This window comes from Meleagris gallopavo, chromosome 17 (genome assembly GCF_000146605.3).
Source record: "Meleagris gallopavo isolate NT-WF06-2002-E0010 breed Aviagen turkey brand Nicholas breeding stock chromosome 17, Turkey_5.1, whole genome shotgun sequence".
In the NCBI taxonomy this organism is placed as follows: domain Eukaryota; kingdom Metazoa; phylum Chordata; class Aves; order Galliformes; family Phasianidae; genus Meleagris; species Meleagris gallopavo.
The window spans coordinates 11,271,870-11,289,925 of NC_015027.2; the positions used below are offsets into that span (position 1 = coordinate 11,271,870).

Consider the following 18,056-nt stretch of genomic DNA (forward strand, 5'->3'; position numbering starts at 1 on the left):
GGTAGATGGGATTATCCCCATTTTACAGAGGGATAAACCTGAGGCACACAGAGGGTAAGAGGCTTAGTGCAGGGCTACAGAGTCAGGTCGTATCCCTCTCTGCTGTGCTGTCTGGTGAGGAGGAGGGCACCAAAAAGCATGAAAATGTGCTGTATTCAAGATTTCTCCTGCTGCAGGAGCATTTTATTTCAAGAATTTTATCTTATTTTCTTTGGTTTCCAGGACCAGACTCTTCTACAGCAAGGTAACCCAACTAGACCAGGGCCCTAGCTAGGGTTATTCCATAGTTAGGTCAGCTCCAGTTTTGGCAGATTTAATATCCGTGCTTTGGGCCTTTTAAAGCTGGCACGCTGTTCCTTGTTAATTTATTAAGAAACAAAGCAAGTGACCAATTAACAGTGAATCTCATCTACTGGGAGCGTGGCTCACAAAGGTTTACTCTGCACACAGCAGATCCCTGCCCATCTTCAAGCAGAAACAAAATGGCAGTGAGTTGCGGGTTCTCCAACTTCTGTGTGCAACGTCCAACTCTTTGCAACTCAACTCAACGCACAAACTGCTCAGGAAAAGCTGTGGCTCAGAGCTTGGAATACAGCCCAACCAGGGCCAGGTAGTTCAAACAATTAAAGTATTTCACTCTGATCAAACTCAACTGCTCCCATCCCTTGAGAACTGGGCTCCTCAGCCTTCTGCATGGTCCTCCAGTCTTTGCTGGCCACCACTGACTATGGGAGCCTGAACATGTACATGCTGAATACTTCAAAACGCAGAAAAGGGAAAAAAAATATATATCTTCCACCAACAACTGCCAGCTCACAGCCCCAGGTCCAGCTGTGAGTTCAGGCATCCACGTGAACTCCTCACTGTGAGCCCAATGGAAGCTGATCCAGCACAAGAGAAGAGGAGGAGGAAGGGAAAAAAAGGCGTCTCCTTTTCCTGACACCGCATCTTCATCAGAAATTGCTCAACCTGCAACAATTCCAGCATGCAAGCCCAAAGGGGAAGGGGTGGTAGAGACCAGAATGTAAAGATGCTTGGCTCTTAATCCTACACCCAACACAACATGCTGCTGCTCTGGCACATGAGCTCATCTAGATGCTAGATACTACTGTAAAATCTTGTACTAACAAAGGCAATTTTTAGAAAACTGCTTTTTTAATAATTTTTTACAGCAGCATTGCCGCTACATCCATGGAGTTGCAATTGAGATCTATGCCTCTGTATCAGGCTTTCTATTAAAAAAAAATAATAATAATAATGTAAGGGTTCGCTTAAGCTTCCCTCTGTTTGTTCTTTTTCATACACACCCACCCTCCTCCTGAGGTCTCATTCCCTCCCATGTGCCACAAATAGCTGAAATAATCTGAAAATGCCACTTACGCCATCATGATCACACTGAAATCTAGCCAGTTCCATGGGTCTCGTAGGAAAGTAAAGCCATCTATACAGAAACCTCTTGCAATAATTTTCACAAGTGATTCAAATGTATAAATACCAGTGAATGTATACCTGTCAAAAGGAACAAAGAGAGCTGTGCTGAAAACTTTGCAGGCATGCATTGCTAGGCATGCTAACAGGTGAATTACAAACAAAGTGAATAGAAAGGCAACTTGCACTCTGAAGAGAAGAAAAGCAACATTCTGTATAAAAATAGAAGAAATATTACTTACTCCACATTCTTCGACCATTCAGGTGGGTTACTAAAAGTCATGAATACACAGTTGGTCAAAATAGTGCACATAATGATCATGCTAAATACTGTGGAACAAAGTCAAGGATCAAAGGCACACTGGGGTGGCTCTTCTCCCAGCTCCCAAAGACCTCTGCACAACAATACAGCCCAACAACCATTTCCATTCTATTCTCTGTGTGCTACACAAACGAGCCAAGACGCTTCCTGCAGTCATGGGAGATAAGAATGGGGGGAAATATATACAAATAGTGCTTCTGTGTCTCTTTGTTTTCTGCTTTCTGGTATGCCTTAGCAATGCAAAGATCACAGGCCTTGATAAAAACGTATTCCCAAATAATTCTGTGTGTTCAGAGTCATCAAAAACTAGTCTGCTGATACATTACCCCAGATGGGAGGAAAAGTCTTGAGTAGCACAGAACCCAAAATGCCATTCCCAGCCTCAGCTCCCTAGCGGAGATGGAAGCAGTAGGATATGGAAAACCCTTTTCTTCTTGAGGTGCGTGAGTCCAGTAAGGAGAAACCCCTAAGGCAGCTAATGAAGGTGCTTTCATAGATGTGTTTTACTGTCACCTTCTGAAAATAAACCACCAAACACGGCAGTGCTCTGTGCCTCCTCTCCTACTAGCACATGCAGGTGATGTTTCAGAGCACTTGGAGACCAGAAGCAGAGTATTTTGGATGAGTTTTCCCGTTAGAAGGAGGTTTAAGAATTGTCAGAGGAGCCGGAAATTAGTTGGTATCTAATTGTAAAGTGTCTTTGGCTCCTTCTCTGAATATTAATTCTATTTAACCATTCCAGCAGCTAGTTAAAGCTCAACTGCTCTTCATGTAGAGCACAACCTCACAGCTGTCTGTCCCAATGCTTAGGATCCTAGAGTGATTAAGGTTGGAAAAGAGCTCTAAGATCAAGTCCAATCCCAACCCACCCCCATAATGCCCACTCGTAGAGTCATCAATGTCACAAAAGACCTCTTAGGATCATCCAGGCCAACAGTCAACCCATGGCCACCATGCCCGACTTAGCAATATCCACGTATTGATGGTGGAGTGGACACAGAAAGGCACAATTTAGCAAGGAATGCATAAATTAAACATTTACTTGATTGGATTTGACTAAAAGGCTGTGCTTCTTCATTCATAACAAACCCAAACTCCACTAGAAGTGTAGTTAATAAATAATGATTGAATTGAGCAATAAGACAATAGGCAAGAGATCTTTTAACCAATAAAGACAAAAATACCACAGTAGTAAAAAGGATATGAATGTATCAAAATTTTAATAGCTATTCTTCTAAACAGATTAAAAGGACTTAAAATGTACAAGGCAGGTGTGGCACTAAATCGGAAGAGTGTTTTCCCTCTGTTTAGTACTACAAAGGTCTGTAGAGAGAGAAAGAAAGAAAGGAAGAAAGAAAGAGAGAGAGAGAGAAAGAGTTAATGCATGAAAATCAAAGCATGAACAGCACAAAGAAAAGACCAACAACTTTTATGGAAACGAAAATCCTGTGTTTTCTGCGTTTTTAAATGATAATCTCCTGTAAGAAGTTCCCATTAGGGTGAAATAAACCCACCAACACATCATGAATAATTCTACTCCAAGCCATCCGTTCCGCGAGGCACTACAGACAGCAGAAGCAACATCTCCCATCCAGGAGCACGTACCTCCATCCAATAGGGCAGAAGCACTATCCCTATCCAATACATAAGAACCAAGGTCCAAGGCACCCAAGGAACACAAATTTCATTGCAGAAGCAGCAGCTGAACCCAGCTCTCAAGCCACAGCCCCGTGCACGTGCCCGTCCTTGTGGGGCAGCAGCTGGGGTTGTGCCTCCTTCCCACACCTTGTTAACCACTATCAAACCTTACCTGCCAGGAGACCACAAGCCCCAGTCGTCGCCACGTGCTCTTACTGCTGTTAATTAGTGACCATGAGTGAAAATTAGTGAATCTGGGCTCCCAGTGCCCTGCAGAGGGGAACCCATGGGGGCTCTTTGCCTACGCAGCCGTTGCGCTCCCCCAGGAGCATCGATCTTCAGAGGTTTGTCATCTCCCTCCTCGTAAGGGAAACGACATGTTTCAGCTCATTTGGGTAAATTAGGCCATTGAGCGGTGAATTATTTGAGAAGGAAATGAAAATCAGATTGTGGTTCAATGCTAAGTGAGAAGTATTAGTTAGCACAACCACTAATGCATCTCCCAACAAAGAGCGCTTTAAAGACAACTTTAGAGAGCTCTTAAATTGCAGCATGAAGAATTAATGAACAGATTACCTTGACACGTAAGAATATTATAAAAGGCCAGAAGCTTTTCAAAGCTGCTGATTACAGGGTGCTCAAGGGCATCACAGTTTTAAGACCCAGCTCTCTCTCCTTCCCCAACACAGCAAACTCATCACAGCTCACCCAACACTTAACCTTAAATCTCCTCTCATCCCCAGATTCAGAGGGGACGTCCACCACACGTTCACAGGCTCCACTTGTAGCCCTAGCACAACAGTAACTCCCAACACTGCTAGTTTTTGAAGGAACGAAATCTCCAGTGCGACTGTGCCGAAAATCCTGCGGGCAAAGACAGAAAATCCTGAAAGTCACCGTGCAATGGTCGTGCGAGATGGGCGAGTTCCATTCTGCCTCCATTCTACGTGGGGAATCAGTGTGCAACAGCACTCCGACCTGCAAGCCCAAAGCAAATCCACTCCTCACCTGGAGCCCGATGCATGCTGCACCGCGGATGTGAGCCCTGCCAAGACTCAGCGCTGAGCTAGAAGAGCAAGCCAGGCTCAACGGGAAGCAGACGCAAGCAGCTCCGTGCTGAGGGTCACACACGTTTGCAAAAGCCATTTCACGAGGAACGAGCCAGAAATTTGGCACACCCTGTTGGTAACACAAGCTGTCCAGGGATCAGCGACTGCCCACCACACATGAACTCCGCATTCTGTTTGCCAGCTTGGTCCATCTCCTGTTGCATGACCTTCCATGAGGCCGTTCTGTGTTTTCTCTTCCATGCACTGGCCAAATTTCTCTCTTTACGCTGTAATGCTCATTGGACTTACTGCTTATAGAGCTCATCAAAACTGGGCCTTTCAATAGCCTGGTGCATTCCAGTCTGCTCATCGATTCCGGTGCTTCCAAGATCTCCCAGGTGTATCTTATAAAATCCTGGGTAAATCTCCACTTGGCCTTCTAAATAGAATGATGGGCACAAAAGCCAAAACGCATTTGGCAATTTAAAATCTTGTCTTCGTTCTTCTGTATGCTGCTGACATATTAAAAGTCAATTTCAAAATGGCTGCATGCTCTTAAAACATTCTCTGGTTTGGGTCCAAGAACATCCTTAAGCTCTTTTAAGATCTGCTGAGGCAAAGCATAAAACTCAAGAGAAGGGCGATACCTGGAAAAAGGCATTTTGCAGTCTTCTTTTAGGAGACAAAGCCTGGCTGAACTTCCAAAAGTCTCTGTTTGATGTTAAAGAGTTGTAAAAAGATTCTGCCGAATTCAGCTTTCTTAACATTACCTAGAAATCCCATTGGTTGGACATCCAGCTGGTTGGACAGAATGGTTATAAATGCAATTGGTTGGACATCCAACTGGTTGGACACATTGGTTTTCTTAACATTGGTTCTAAAAAGCTTAAAACATTTCTTGTATAAAAGAAGTAATATCACAAAAGTTGTCTCTAAAATTATTTGCAAAATAATGCATGAAAGAAGCTATGCTGGAGAGTATGATGGAAGTGATCGAGTGATGGCAAAAAGAACTCCAGATATACAAAGATTTAGACTAATCCTGCTTCATGCTGGTTTTACATTAAGCACTTCTGTAATGGCTGAAAAGTGAGGAGGAGTGGGCAGAAGGCTGAAGAAGAAAACAGCTTTATGAACAGCACATGAACATATGGAACCACATTCCTGCAGTGGTAACATGACGACTGCCTTACTCCCAACGCGAAGCAGAAGAGAGCAGAGACGTTCTGAAAGCAATCTGAGCAAGTTCCTCTCACACAACTATTTCCAAGACGGATTTACAGGGAACTCCAGCACCCTGAATGTTGGAAGAATATTTTATATATACGTATATATGCACAAAGAATTGAATAATATTTTACATTCATATTTAAGTCTGCTTTTGGCTCATCAAGTTGTACTTTCTGATACAGAAAACATTTTTCCATCCCTACAAAAAGGAGGAAAAATTATTTATAGAGTAGGGAAAAAGAATTGTCTGCCACGTTCTGCTCATTTTAACCTCTTGTTTGCAGCCCAATATAGGAAAAATACACGACATCTTTTTGAAATTTATCAAATAAAACATTTCCAAAAAAGATGCATTTAAGAAAATAAGCAGCGCTCAACATGTAATATCTAGATTGAAATTTAAGAGCACTACAGTCTCTCTACATAACAAAACTCATTCCATCTCAGAAGCAGAAGGGATGCTGCTGCCTTCCACCCATCGCAGCTGAGATTCTCTCACCTCCCATTCCTGCTCCTTTTAAGCCTACTGGAGAGATGGAGCGGAGAAAAACACCGCTAGGCACCAAGTCCTGGAAAAGGCTTTTGGAAATGCAATTAAAAGCCTGATTTTTGAGATGGCCCCAACCTCTCACTTCTTCCCTTTGTTCCTTCCTTGAGATGCTCATGAAGCTCAGTAACGGCATCCCTTCATAGGGCCATAGAGAAGTCCTAAGTGGAGGCTCTTGAAGCACACGCTACACAAATGCCTCTCCCATGCTGCCTGCTCACATCCCTGTAATTTTCCCAGTTCCACACCCTCAAGGTGACATTCTGGGCTGGAGGGCCTGTTTCCAAGCGATGCATGTGACTTGATGAAGTTGCAAGTCACTCCATTGGCACGTAACCGCGAGCAGGATCCTCAGGTGTCCATCTGCAAGATATAGGTGACCTCTGACAATCCCACTCTAATGGGAAAACAGTTTTCTACAAATCCAAGGTTGTTTTTTCCATTGAAGCCAACCCAATCACTTGCAGAATATGTAGGGACCTTCTACTGCCTCCTAAATGGAACAACCGCAGAAGCATCTGAACCCTTCACCTTGCTCTGCAGCAAGCAGGAAAGAGATTCACCAAGCAAAATGGATGGAAGTTACTGAAGGAGAGAGGCCACAGTCTGGCCAAAGCCACATTCTGTGGAAAGGAAGAGGCAGGAAATTGTCTAGAAGGAATGACAGCCAACCTGTAAATTGAGGAGAAAGAAAGAGAGGCCTAAAAAAAAATACAAAAAATGAGAAATAAGTTTGCAGAAACAAAAGAGGACGGCGACCTTAAGTCTTGCACAAGCAACACTGAAGAATGTTCAACTCCATGGTACACACTGAATTGGGGAATCTCCCATTTCTCCCCATTCTGCCCTGTGGTTCAAGAGTACAAGAATGACGATGCAATTAAGTGACAAGTTCTTCTTCCCACTGCAGGAGATCACAGGTACTTTTACAAATATTTTCATCCAAGGGCGCCCAAACCTCTCACAAGAAATGCCCAAGACTTGCTAGGGCAGAAGGTGTTTGAACTGAGTTGGCAATAGGAAAATGCACAAACTCCACCTCAGCTCTTCATGGCAATCAGCTGGTTTGCTTTCATTGCCATGGATGCTCACGTTGGTGTGTTCTCTGAATTCCGTTTGTACATTTAAACAAGGAAGTTCATGTGTGAGTTTTTGCTTTTTAACTGAAATTTTTCCAAATGTCCACACCAGATATCATGGGCAAGTCATGCTTCTACCACGTGCTTCACACCAGGAATTGGAAGGTGATTATTATTTGGCAAAACAAAGGCCCATGGAAGAATTTCTCTCTGGCAGTTATATAAAGACAAAGAGGAGCCACTTAGCTCCATAAATGGATACCTGTGAGCAGATGGATTTTCCTGATCCTACCAGGAGTCACTGCTCCCACTTTGCAAAGCAAAGAAACTGAGCAGAGGAAAACAAAGCAGTCAGACAAAAACACTGGGAAGTTCAGCTTGCCAGTTAAAATGCAGCTTCAGTTTCTTTAGCTAAACCAAGATCACCATGTCCTACTGCAAGGAAAAGTAACCAGCTCATTTGTTCCTATGTATGCATAGAAAAGAGCTATGATGCAAACCTTTCTGGCAAATGCTAGAGAGGAGGGAAAAAAAATCTCTTGGAAAACTTCCCATGATTCAGGCAGATTCACAATTCCTGATGATTCAGAGAAGGGCCTTTTTTAATGGCCCTAAAAAATTCCTTGTGGGAAGTCACCGACTATTTGAAGCAGCAAAGAAGGAACACGTACCCAAGTTCTTGCCATCCTGAAGCGGATGCAAAAGCAAGAAAGCCAGCAAAATGTTAATCTGGTGTTTGCGGGGCGAGCGAGGCTCTTTTTTGCAGAGCAGCAAGGAGGAGGTGGGTTGCTCCATCCTCCAGAACCTTCCCTCCATCTGCAGCAGCTCCGCGGCGAGCAGAAACCTTGTGAGCATCTCCATGCAGAAAGGCATGGCTCTTCTGGAGGCACGGCAGATGTCTCTGGAATTGGGAATCTGCCTTAGTTTTCCTAAAACCGGGAGATTTATCAAGAGCACTGTGTTGGGAGGCAAATCTGATGACCAAGAAAGCACGCGGGCCAACGGCGCTCAACCCATCTCCTACTTCTGGTGGAACCAAAGACAACCAAGCCTTTGCCCAATGCTCCAGGCGTTACTTACTACCCATTGAGCAATGCTTTCCTGTTCTAGCTAGAAGAAATACCGCCTGATCCTCCAACGCACATCTACAAACCATTCCTTGTTGGATTTGCAGTGACATTTCCCAGTTCCCAACGTGGCGGGGTGCAAGTGGCCAGCCACAGCCGGAGATCCTGGGAACCACTCTCAGCTCCGTGTGTTTCACAGCCTGCCCACACCAAAGCCAGGCAACAACAGATTTGTTTAATAATGAGAAAATATTTGCTTAATAAAGAGAAAATATTTCTGAGGGATAGCATAAGCTTCCTTCGTACCAACAACACCAGTTGTCAATTCATCTCCTCAACTCAAACATCCATCTGAACACCAATATAATTCATTTTTAAACCATCCATCTTTGGTACCTGTTCTCTCAGCACCGCTAACAAAACAAATGAGCACTAAAGTGCAAACCTAGAGGAGAATTAATTACTCTAAACTTCAGCAGCCAAATTCAGCTGACTTCATTCGAACGTTGCCCTGTGAGTCGCAGGACCGCCTTCAAGTGTGTCAAGAAGTGTCTGCTCCAACACAAAGTCATGACACATTTTGCTACCCTTGCCAGCTTACTGATTTTATGACAGCCATACTATCCAAGTTTTGCAAAACCACAAAGCAGACTCATGGTTGTTGTCATGCACGCCATTTTTCTTTCACGATATTATCTCAGCTTATTCAAACTAAATCTCTATCAAAGAAAGCAATGCAATTAAAGAGCAGAGAAGAAGCTCAGTTTTGTCACCCTTCACTCTTTCTTCACCAGGAAATTCCCCCCTTCGTTTCCAGCAGCTTTTGCTTACTCACCACTTCCCTCAATGACACCACTTCATTTCTTAAGACATTTCAGCACCACCAAATGTCCAAATGTCTCCTGCCATATATCAACTTAATTCCACAGACGATTAAAAAAAATGTAAAAATTCTGAGAATGAAAGCAATTTAAACAAGTTATCTCTACTTTTTTTTCTTTTTTGGTCACAATTTGATATACCACAGTTTCGTTATGATCAACTTCAAAACGATTTCTGCACTTGAAACGTTTACCATTCCCCCTCAGTTATATTCTTCTCATTGCCCTCATGGTTAAAACTGGCACATTAGCACAACTTTGTCTATTTTTAGTTTCCAGACCTTGTTCTGCTGTTTCTATCCAAGCAGGTGCTTACAGACTGATCATCTCTATCTTAGCTGGACGCAGTCAGTGCTCCAAAGGTGCATGAAGCACAAGAGAAATACTGTTAACATTCAAGAAAAGAAAAGGACAGATAACAATAACAAAAAATCCCCATCCAAAGACTCCATTCTTTGTCTTCTATTTAAACCATACCCAAACCTGCAACCTCCTACGAGAAAGGCGGTTTAGTGACTTCTTTCTTGCAGACTCACTTTCTGGGTCATATAATAAGGGTCAAAGTCCTCCAGTGGTACAGCAACCAGGCCTTTAGGGATGTCCCCATAGATGAAAGGCAAATTCTTCCCCGCCTCAAGGTCACTGTTTGGTTTTGGTTTGCTGTCTTCATCGTCGTCGCGATGGCTGCTGTCTTGCTTCGGACGCTTCTCTTTTTTTCTTCTGCAATGCGTTTCTCAATGTTAGCCAGAGACTCCGGAGTGAAAGGTTTAAAACTATCAGGGCCTGGTGGTGCGAGCAGCCGTGCTGCCATCTTTTCATCCTGCAGCAGCTTCTTTAGTGATGTTGCAGCCCGGACAGGTCAGCTCTGCATGGGACAAAGAGCACAGGCAGAACAGTCAGCAGTGGCAAAAACAGGACAACAAACGGCAAGGACCCAAAGGTCTGCAGGTGCTCAGCAAGCACTGCTGGGTTTCCATCCCCATGCAACCTACAGGGTGCTCTCAGAGCTGGGGCTGTTGCTCTCTACTCATTACTAGCCAATGCTCTCTAGCAAACAGATTATTAGACATAAAATCCAACTCGGCTCTGTTCCAGGGTCATGATGAGGTGCTCCATCATGTTGGAAGGGGCCAGGCATTACCACCTTCCTGCTAACAAGGTCTTCAGCAAAGCACTCCTCCCAGCACACCAAGAGGAACACCTTGGGGTCAGGCCAACAGGCACAGAACTGAGGCTCTTTCAACCAAAACTACAACTCCAGGGCTTTGACAAAAATGGCCCTTCCTGCCCCATCACACGTTATCACAGATTAGGAGAGGTTTTCTGGAAGATTTCCCTCCTGAAGTTATTGGGATAGATGAGCCAGGGGGCTCCTGTTATGCAGCTTCAGGACCTTGGGCAGCACTCATATAGAATAAATATTCAGAAAATAGAAAATCTACTTTGCATATCTATTTGCATATAACTTTTCAGGTTTTCTATGAATTTCGTCAGGTACAGTATTCATTGTTGAAAACTAAACTTCCATACTATGTGGGTTAAATACAGAGTCCTCTTTCAGATGCAACAGAAGTGAGTTCTTCTCCATGGCACAGAGCACAAAGGGAAGGGAAGGCAGAAGCTGAGGATGGGCTCACAGAGCTTCCAGCCTGTAAAACAGACATTGCACAGGGCTTCACACTGTCCCTACAGAGAGCACCTTGCTTTCTCCTCCTCCAAGAGAGAAAAGCTGCTGGGACGTTCATCTGAATCCAGCCCGCCTACAAACCCTCTGCAGCTCTGCACCTTTTGCCAAGCTTTTGCTGGAGACCCAGCAAGGAGAACACATTGCAATTCTGACGGTGCTCCCACTTTGGGCTCTTCACACAATAGGAAGAGGCCAAGAGAGCCGAGGAATCACTGCGAGTCTGCACTGATGCAACACACTGCAGTGCTGCAGGAACACCGGGCTGCTGCCTTCGGGGAGGAACCCACATGCAAAGCAGCCAGGGGCTGTAGAGCAGCAACAAAACACCAGCACATGGCATAGAAAGAGCCCAAACACTGTGTGGGATTAGGGCCCCTAACAAAGGAGAAAAGACCACCAGTAACAATGGCCTTTTATTCTAACAAACACATTGCATCAAAACATGTATCAAAAGCTCCTGCACCTCTGATAGAAAAATGACTTTCAGATTCCACGAAAACTGCACTGTAGAATCAAACCATTAAAATTCAGCTATTTCAGCACAAAGTTGGTCACCAATGGCCTCTTCACGCCTTGGTTTGAAAGAGCATCCTGAATTAAAGGGGGAATGCAGAGAGCACTAACATGGAGCCATGCCATTGTCCCTGTGGATGGGCTGGGACACATTGCCCAGCCTCACCAATGGGCACACATACCCCAAAACTGAGAATCGCAGCTTGCTAGAAACCTCAACAGGCTTCACAAATAAACACAGCTTTGAAATATTAAAGTTCTCTTTGTTAAAACACCTGGAGATCCCACCCAACCTTTAATAAAGCACCTGGGGTATTGCCAATAACTAGAACCACTACTGCAAAGGGTCCCTGCATGCGATTGCAGGTTATTCCTTGCAACAGCTTCACTCCAGCCATGACAACACCATTTGCACGTTTTTTGTACGTTGCATGCCAATCTAAAGCTGCCCCACACATACAGAATTTGAACAAGCAGCGTTTCCAACTGGAGTTTATTTGTAGATCCAAAAAACTGAAGTACAGATCTTACTCCTCATGGAAACTCACAGTGCAGCTGGGGCTGGGGTTCTTTCCATTTAAATTTGACCAGATAGTTCTGGAGTAAATGCAATAAAAGCAAGGCAAGAAGAAGGAAGAAATGCCAGCATCTTGGTTATGTTACCACTAGAAGCATCACAAAATATCCTACTGATATTAAGGAAAAAAATTAATTTATTCTATTCTCGCAGCATTTGCATGCATTTAATTACCAAATTTTCCACATACTGTGAAACTATACAGCAGCATTGGGGATGTGGTCTAATTGAATGGCACAGATAAATATGCAAAGCCTGAATTTAGAAACCAAAGTAGCTCAGGGACACAGGAGCATAAAAAATTGGGGAAAAAAAAAAAAAAAAAAAAAAGAAGGCACAAATGAATTCCTGATCTGTATGTGCAGTGACACAACCAGTGAATGGAAGCAAGCAAATAATACGATAATACCATAAGTGGTCATTTAAAGTTAAAAATAACGACAAAAAAAACTGGTATACCAAAGCAGACTCCTCCTATAAGATGAGAGTGACTGTAAAGGTCTCTCACTTCTTGAGTCCCTCCATATTTGACATGGAAAACTCCCCTTCCCGTAAGGCAAACCCCAAAGTCTCTCAGATCCGACGTTGCTTCACATCTTGGCCAAAAACATCACAACTCTCCCCATCCCCAGGTGACTGCTGCAAATACTTCCCGTCCTTGGAAGGGGTTCTGCCCATTAATAAATCACGAGACACTCTGATGTTATTCAGATAAACTCGGCTACAAGTTCGCTTCGTGCTGTTTGTACTCATTCTGGGTGGCTGCAGTCTCTTCTGCTGTGGCTGCCTTTGTTGCTTTGTTGTTGGGATCTGTTCCTCGATATCACTACACACCAGCAATTCAGCATTCCCATTCCTTGGGAAGTTCTGCCTACCCTGATTTCATTTGTTTCCCCAGGAAATCACCCCATGCTAAGAGAACGGAGAAAACTGGGATGTAAACTGAAAGGATGGGAATGGAACGCTCATTCAGTTCCTTAAATCAGACCCAAATGCCCTTTTTCAAAGTTGATGGCATCGTGTTTTATATCCTCACAACGACGAGTCAAGCTCTGCATCTCCCAAAGCCAACATCTGATCCTTGCCTTTACTCAGCGCACAGCGACAGAACCACCAGGGTCCTTCAGGGACTCAATGTTGTTACAAAAATCACACAGATCGATAAATTGAGATGCCTCTAGCTACTCATTCCCACCACATTTTCCACGCTCACCATCATATACTCAAAGTACACAGCCGTGCCACCAGCTCAGCAGAGTTTGTTTTGGCAAAACACATTCTTCCCATCGATTCTTCAACATCCAACAGGAGAAGCACTTGGAACACCCAATCCATGGGAAACTGTGACACAGAGATGAGTGCTGCACTGAGTGCTGGGTGACTGCTTTGGGAACGGAATCGCATCACTGCACATCCCAAAATTCGCCCCGTGCACCTGGAGCTCAGTGCTCAGAACAGCACGTGCTTCATAGACCAAAGATTTTACACCAGCAAAGAAAATGCTGCACTGTGGTGCCCAATTACGAAGACAATTATTTTTTATAAATGTTCCCAGCAGTCCGTTTACTGGTACATTATGAAATACCCTAATAAATTATTCAAGCTAATTGTCAAAAGAAATTAAAAAAACACTTTTGAGGCAGTATCTTCGCTTTAATACATTTCTTCACTTATTAATTTGCAAGATTCAGTCATTTGCAGTCCGACTTTCATTCCCCCAGAGAGCAAGTCCTTCCACAGGAGGTTTTATGTAACCCACATAGACGCACGTGGATTGGAACTGAACACGCAGTGCTGGGGCAGAAAGGAAAGCACCGTGCTGATGCAAAGCCCTCTGAAATTCTTCTGCACGAGGGCCTAAAATGCCCCAAATCAAAACATATATGCATGAGAAAAATGCATGGCTGCAAACAGCCTTCCAAGGGACTCGCAGATCTCTTCTATCTGCAGTGGATTCCGAAAGCCTGGAGCAGGCCAATTTTATCAATGAAAGGCAGCACAACCGGCTGCGATGCGGGAGGAAGCCTCTCCCTTGGAAAGGCATCATGTGATGCTTGATGCTGTAAGGTGGAAGGAAAAAAGGAATGCTTTCACTATCGAGCAGTATTTATCACTGTGCTGCTGGTGGCTTTCCCCACCCTACGTTGAACGTTGCAGGGGTTTCCCATGTGCTCGATTCCAAGCTGTGCTCGAGGGAGGACTCCAGACAGGGCAGGAGAGAGGTGATGCTCTTAAAACAGCGACTGAACCGAAGCTGAATGCACACATCTAGAGGTCAAAAAGGAACGGAAACAGAGGGAGGGGAGAGAAGTGCAGCAGCACCAAACGCTACAAAAAAAAATGTCTGAAGAAATGAGGGTCCCAGCATTTAAAGAAGCACTACTGAAAAAGTAGATCCAGTACTGCGGGCTTTTCGGTGCCTATCAGGAGGGTTATGACTTCTTTATTGTTTCCTGGTGAGTTACAAGAACTAAAAATAGCAGAACCAGTTCTGTTAGACATTACTCAAAGCTGACTTGCATTTATCACTAACCTCACTGAGGAATCTGGGGATCAGGACAAGCTATGCCAGCTCACACACAGCACTTTGGCTTCCCCTTTCAAAAGCCCAATCTGAAGAGAGAATTGTTCAAAATAGCCATGTGTAATTGTGAAGACTCAGCTGCTCAGAAGAGCAAAATCTGATTCCTCTCACAATCCATCCAGCCTATAAGTGACCCATAAAACAGCAGAAAGGCAACTTGTTTTTTACAACAATTTTGGAAGAATCCATTTAGGGCTGCGGAGAGCTCGAAGAGTACAATTAAAAATAGTGCAAACATGGGCAAACACGGAAGGAAGGAGAATAAACAAACCCTTGTCCAGTCTTCTGTCCTTACACAGCATAGATCACAAAATTTCTACGGCGTTCTGGAATACAACCCATGCAGGTTTGGCAGTTCCTTATGTCTTCACCTTTCCTTATTATCACTTGCTACAGCCATCAGCTGTTCCTGGCTCTGATAACACGGCCATCCCGCTAGGAAGACAATGCAAAGTTCACCTCCTGCTACGGCCAGAACGTCATTGGCACAGCACGTGTGCTGCTCAGCCTTACGGCTCTACAGCATTTCCCACCCAGGTGAATTTCCCTCACACTGAAGGGCCCACTCACCACATAAGCTGCACTTAAATCACTGAAGCTGCGATGTCCACTGTGCACTGAACGAGAATAACAAGGCCTAAGCAGAGAGCCCAAGGAATGGACTTTCTGACCATTCTTTGGTGTAACTGCCATCAAAGACAATTAACACTTTTTTTTCTGCAGCACATTCATCTTTCTATGATCAGCTGGACCGAGATCACCAGCACAGTCCAAGCAAGCGATGAAGCAGATCATTTAGTCACTGAACCACACGGGATACAAACCAGTCACCAAACGAGGACGAGCTCTCAGTGGCACTACCAGCAACATGAGCCACACCATGCAATTTCCTCTCTGTGGTTTCTTAAACTATTTTTCCCATGCTTATTCTCAATGCTGAAGCTTCTTTTCTGTTATTTTACCACATCATCTTTAATCCAAACCATTTCTCCAAGCACAACGATGAATTATCGATCTCTGTGTATTTGTTTATTTCAATGACAGCTGCAGCCGCTTCAGTTGGAAGGCGATCAATAGTGAATGGAAATCCTGTGACCACATGAACACTGCATGCCCCAGGAGTCACATATGGCTGATGGAGCCAATTGCTTCTCGAGTCATTGAAAAATATTCAGTAACAACAAAGATATTAGGCCATATCTGTTCATTTTAATGCACGCTAACCAAACCAATTAAACAAACCCACAAGTGAATACTAACATAATAACCAACAGAAGAAAGGTGATACCATATTTCAGATAGTTGAGCTACTTCACTTTCATTCAATACTGACATTGTTTCTATTTTATTTCATCTCCTTTTAACTGCATATAAGAAAACATGCTCATGCTCAATTTCTTGCAACATGCAACCACTCTTCCTTCTTTTGTTTATTTATAAACCTAGCATTACAACTCTGTTCACAAAGTAGTCAAATAATTAGTATTGCTCACTGGAGCAAGTTATATTATCTGTACTGTGATCTGGATATAAGCCATACATATGAGCTTATATAACCAGTTAAATTATTTGTAACAGATGCAGGCCCTAGCACTCAGCATGAATGACACTGTAGAAGCGTTGTAATGAAAGAAAGGATCAAGTAGCCCTTCAGTCACATTGCCAATCATTTTATTTAAACATCACACAAGCTAAGTACGTGGACTATCTAAACACACAGCTGGCGGAAACTACACCTAGCTGAGCTCTGACAGGCCTCATGTTTTGCTTGTATGATAACTGCCTTTACAAAGTGCTCCTATGAGTGCTAACAACTTGTCTATTACTCTAAAATACATTATCATGGAACCACAGAATGCCCCATGTTGGAAGGGACCCACAGGGATCATCAAGTCTAACCCCAGGCTCCACGCAGGACCACTCAAAAATCTAAGCCTGATGTTTGAGGGCGCAGTCCAAACTCTCCTTAAGCTTTGGCAGTTTGAGGCCATGCCCACCACAATCTGGCAAAGAACCTTTTCTAACACCCTCCCCTGACACAGCTCCATGCCATTCACTGCTCTCGTGTCACTTCCTACCGGAGGACGTTTGCACACCCTTAGCAGCCTCAGGAACTTTACGTAAGTACCCCCGCGACAGCCACCGGTCGTTCCCCCGGCACTGCCCCGCCTCGCTGGACGCCGTGCCGGGAGCCGCGCCCGTAGCCGAGCCCATCGCCGGGAGCTGTCTGTTCAGCACCACGGCGGGACGGGGCAGCGAACCCCGGCGGGCACCGTCCTGCACATCGCCCCTCCTGGATCTCGATCTCTTTTCAGACGAGCATCCGTCATGTGGCACGGATAAATAAGCAGTCCTACGCAAGGATATCGGCGGTCTCCCTCCCTCCAAAGCAGTACTGAAACGGACTGTCAGCCAGCAACAGCAAGAAAACAATTGATGGAACGCTTCCTCCCTTTTTGCTGCTAAAGATACAACTAGGAGGGGGCAATCAGGCTCCTAGAACACCCTCGCTCCTACTAATTTAATCCTTCCCAGTGTGAAATGAGGACATACAGGTCATGGGTTCCCGTTGGGGGTGGAATGCTGCAGTGTTACAAAGACCAGATTACACACCAACACACAGCAGAAATACAACCAGCACCCCTTAATGAGACCCCATCAGTGAAACTCATAAACGATCGCATGCCAATCACCTGCAACACAGCACACATAGAAAGCAAGCAGTGAGTTAACCTACCACAGCTGGGATCTCTCTCCAAAATTAAGCCCCAGCCCCTTACAGCCCCCCTGTGTCTCCCCTGGCACACACTTCCCTTCCATCAGACTTTTAGGCTTCACCTCAGATCATCTGCAGCCATGGAACATCCCTTCCAGCTTCCCCACCCCCACATCAGCTGGGCAGAATTTGCACCAGAAAAAGAAGGGGGTGGGGAGGGGAAGAAGACACCCAGATTTTTCATAGAAAAAAGCTTGAGAATGTGCAGTTAGCTTTCATTGGGAAGAAAAAATAAGTCTGCCCCAAATCTGTATGGTGGAAGAAAGTAAGAGCATGAAGCACATGAAGCACAATGCCAACATTTAGGTCAGGCTGGAACCTCAAAGCCACCCCATGCATCTCCCCACAAAACTCCATCCTCCAACTTCTCCCCCTCCCCTGGCAGCGGGAGCCTCGGGATGCTGAACAAGAGGAGAACAGGGAGGGTGGAGGAGGGATGTACAGCTCTGCAGCTAGGGCTGAGGGGGAAGGGATCCTGAGAACAACTCCAATTATCCTCAGTCTCTCCCTCCCCACAATGCAGACAAAGAGCACGGCCCAGAATTTGGGGCCTGGGAGAAGGGCCCCAAACAGAGGGATGGAGGAGGGAGGCCATAAGGGGGTTCCCACCGCTCCGGGCTGAGGCCGCCCCCTCCCAAAGGCCGGGACCGAGGCTGAGGGGGGGGAGGGCAGTGGCGG

At 44.9% G+C, this 18,056-nt stretch overlaps 1 protein-coding gene across 1 annotated transcript in view; it reads right to left on the reverse strand.

The window, feature by feature from the left end:
- SCN8A (sodium voltage-gated channel alpha subunit 8) overlaps positions 1–18,056 on the reverse strand; it is a 50,964-nt gene that overhangs the window by 30,731 nt on the left and 2,177 nt on the right. Inside the window, 5 exon segments of the mRNA XM_010720527.3 lie at positions 1,381–1,509; positions 1,671–1,760; positions 2,955–3,073; positions 9,778–9,954; positions 9,957–10,106. Of these exon segments, the coding sequence (XP_010718829.2) occupies positions 1,381–1,509; positions 1,671–1,760; positions 2,955–3,073; positions 9,778–9,954; positions 9,957–10,052 (611 nt within the window). The 5' untranslated portion in view covers positions 10,053–10,106.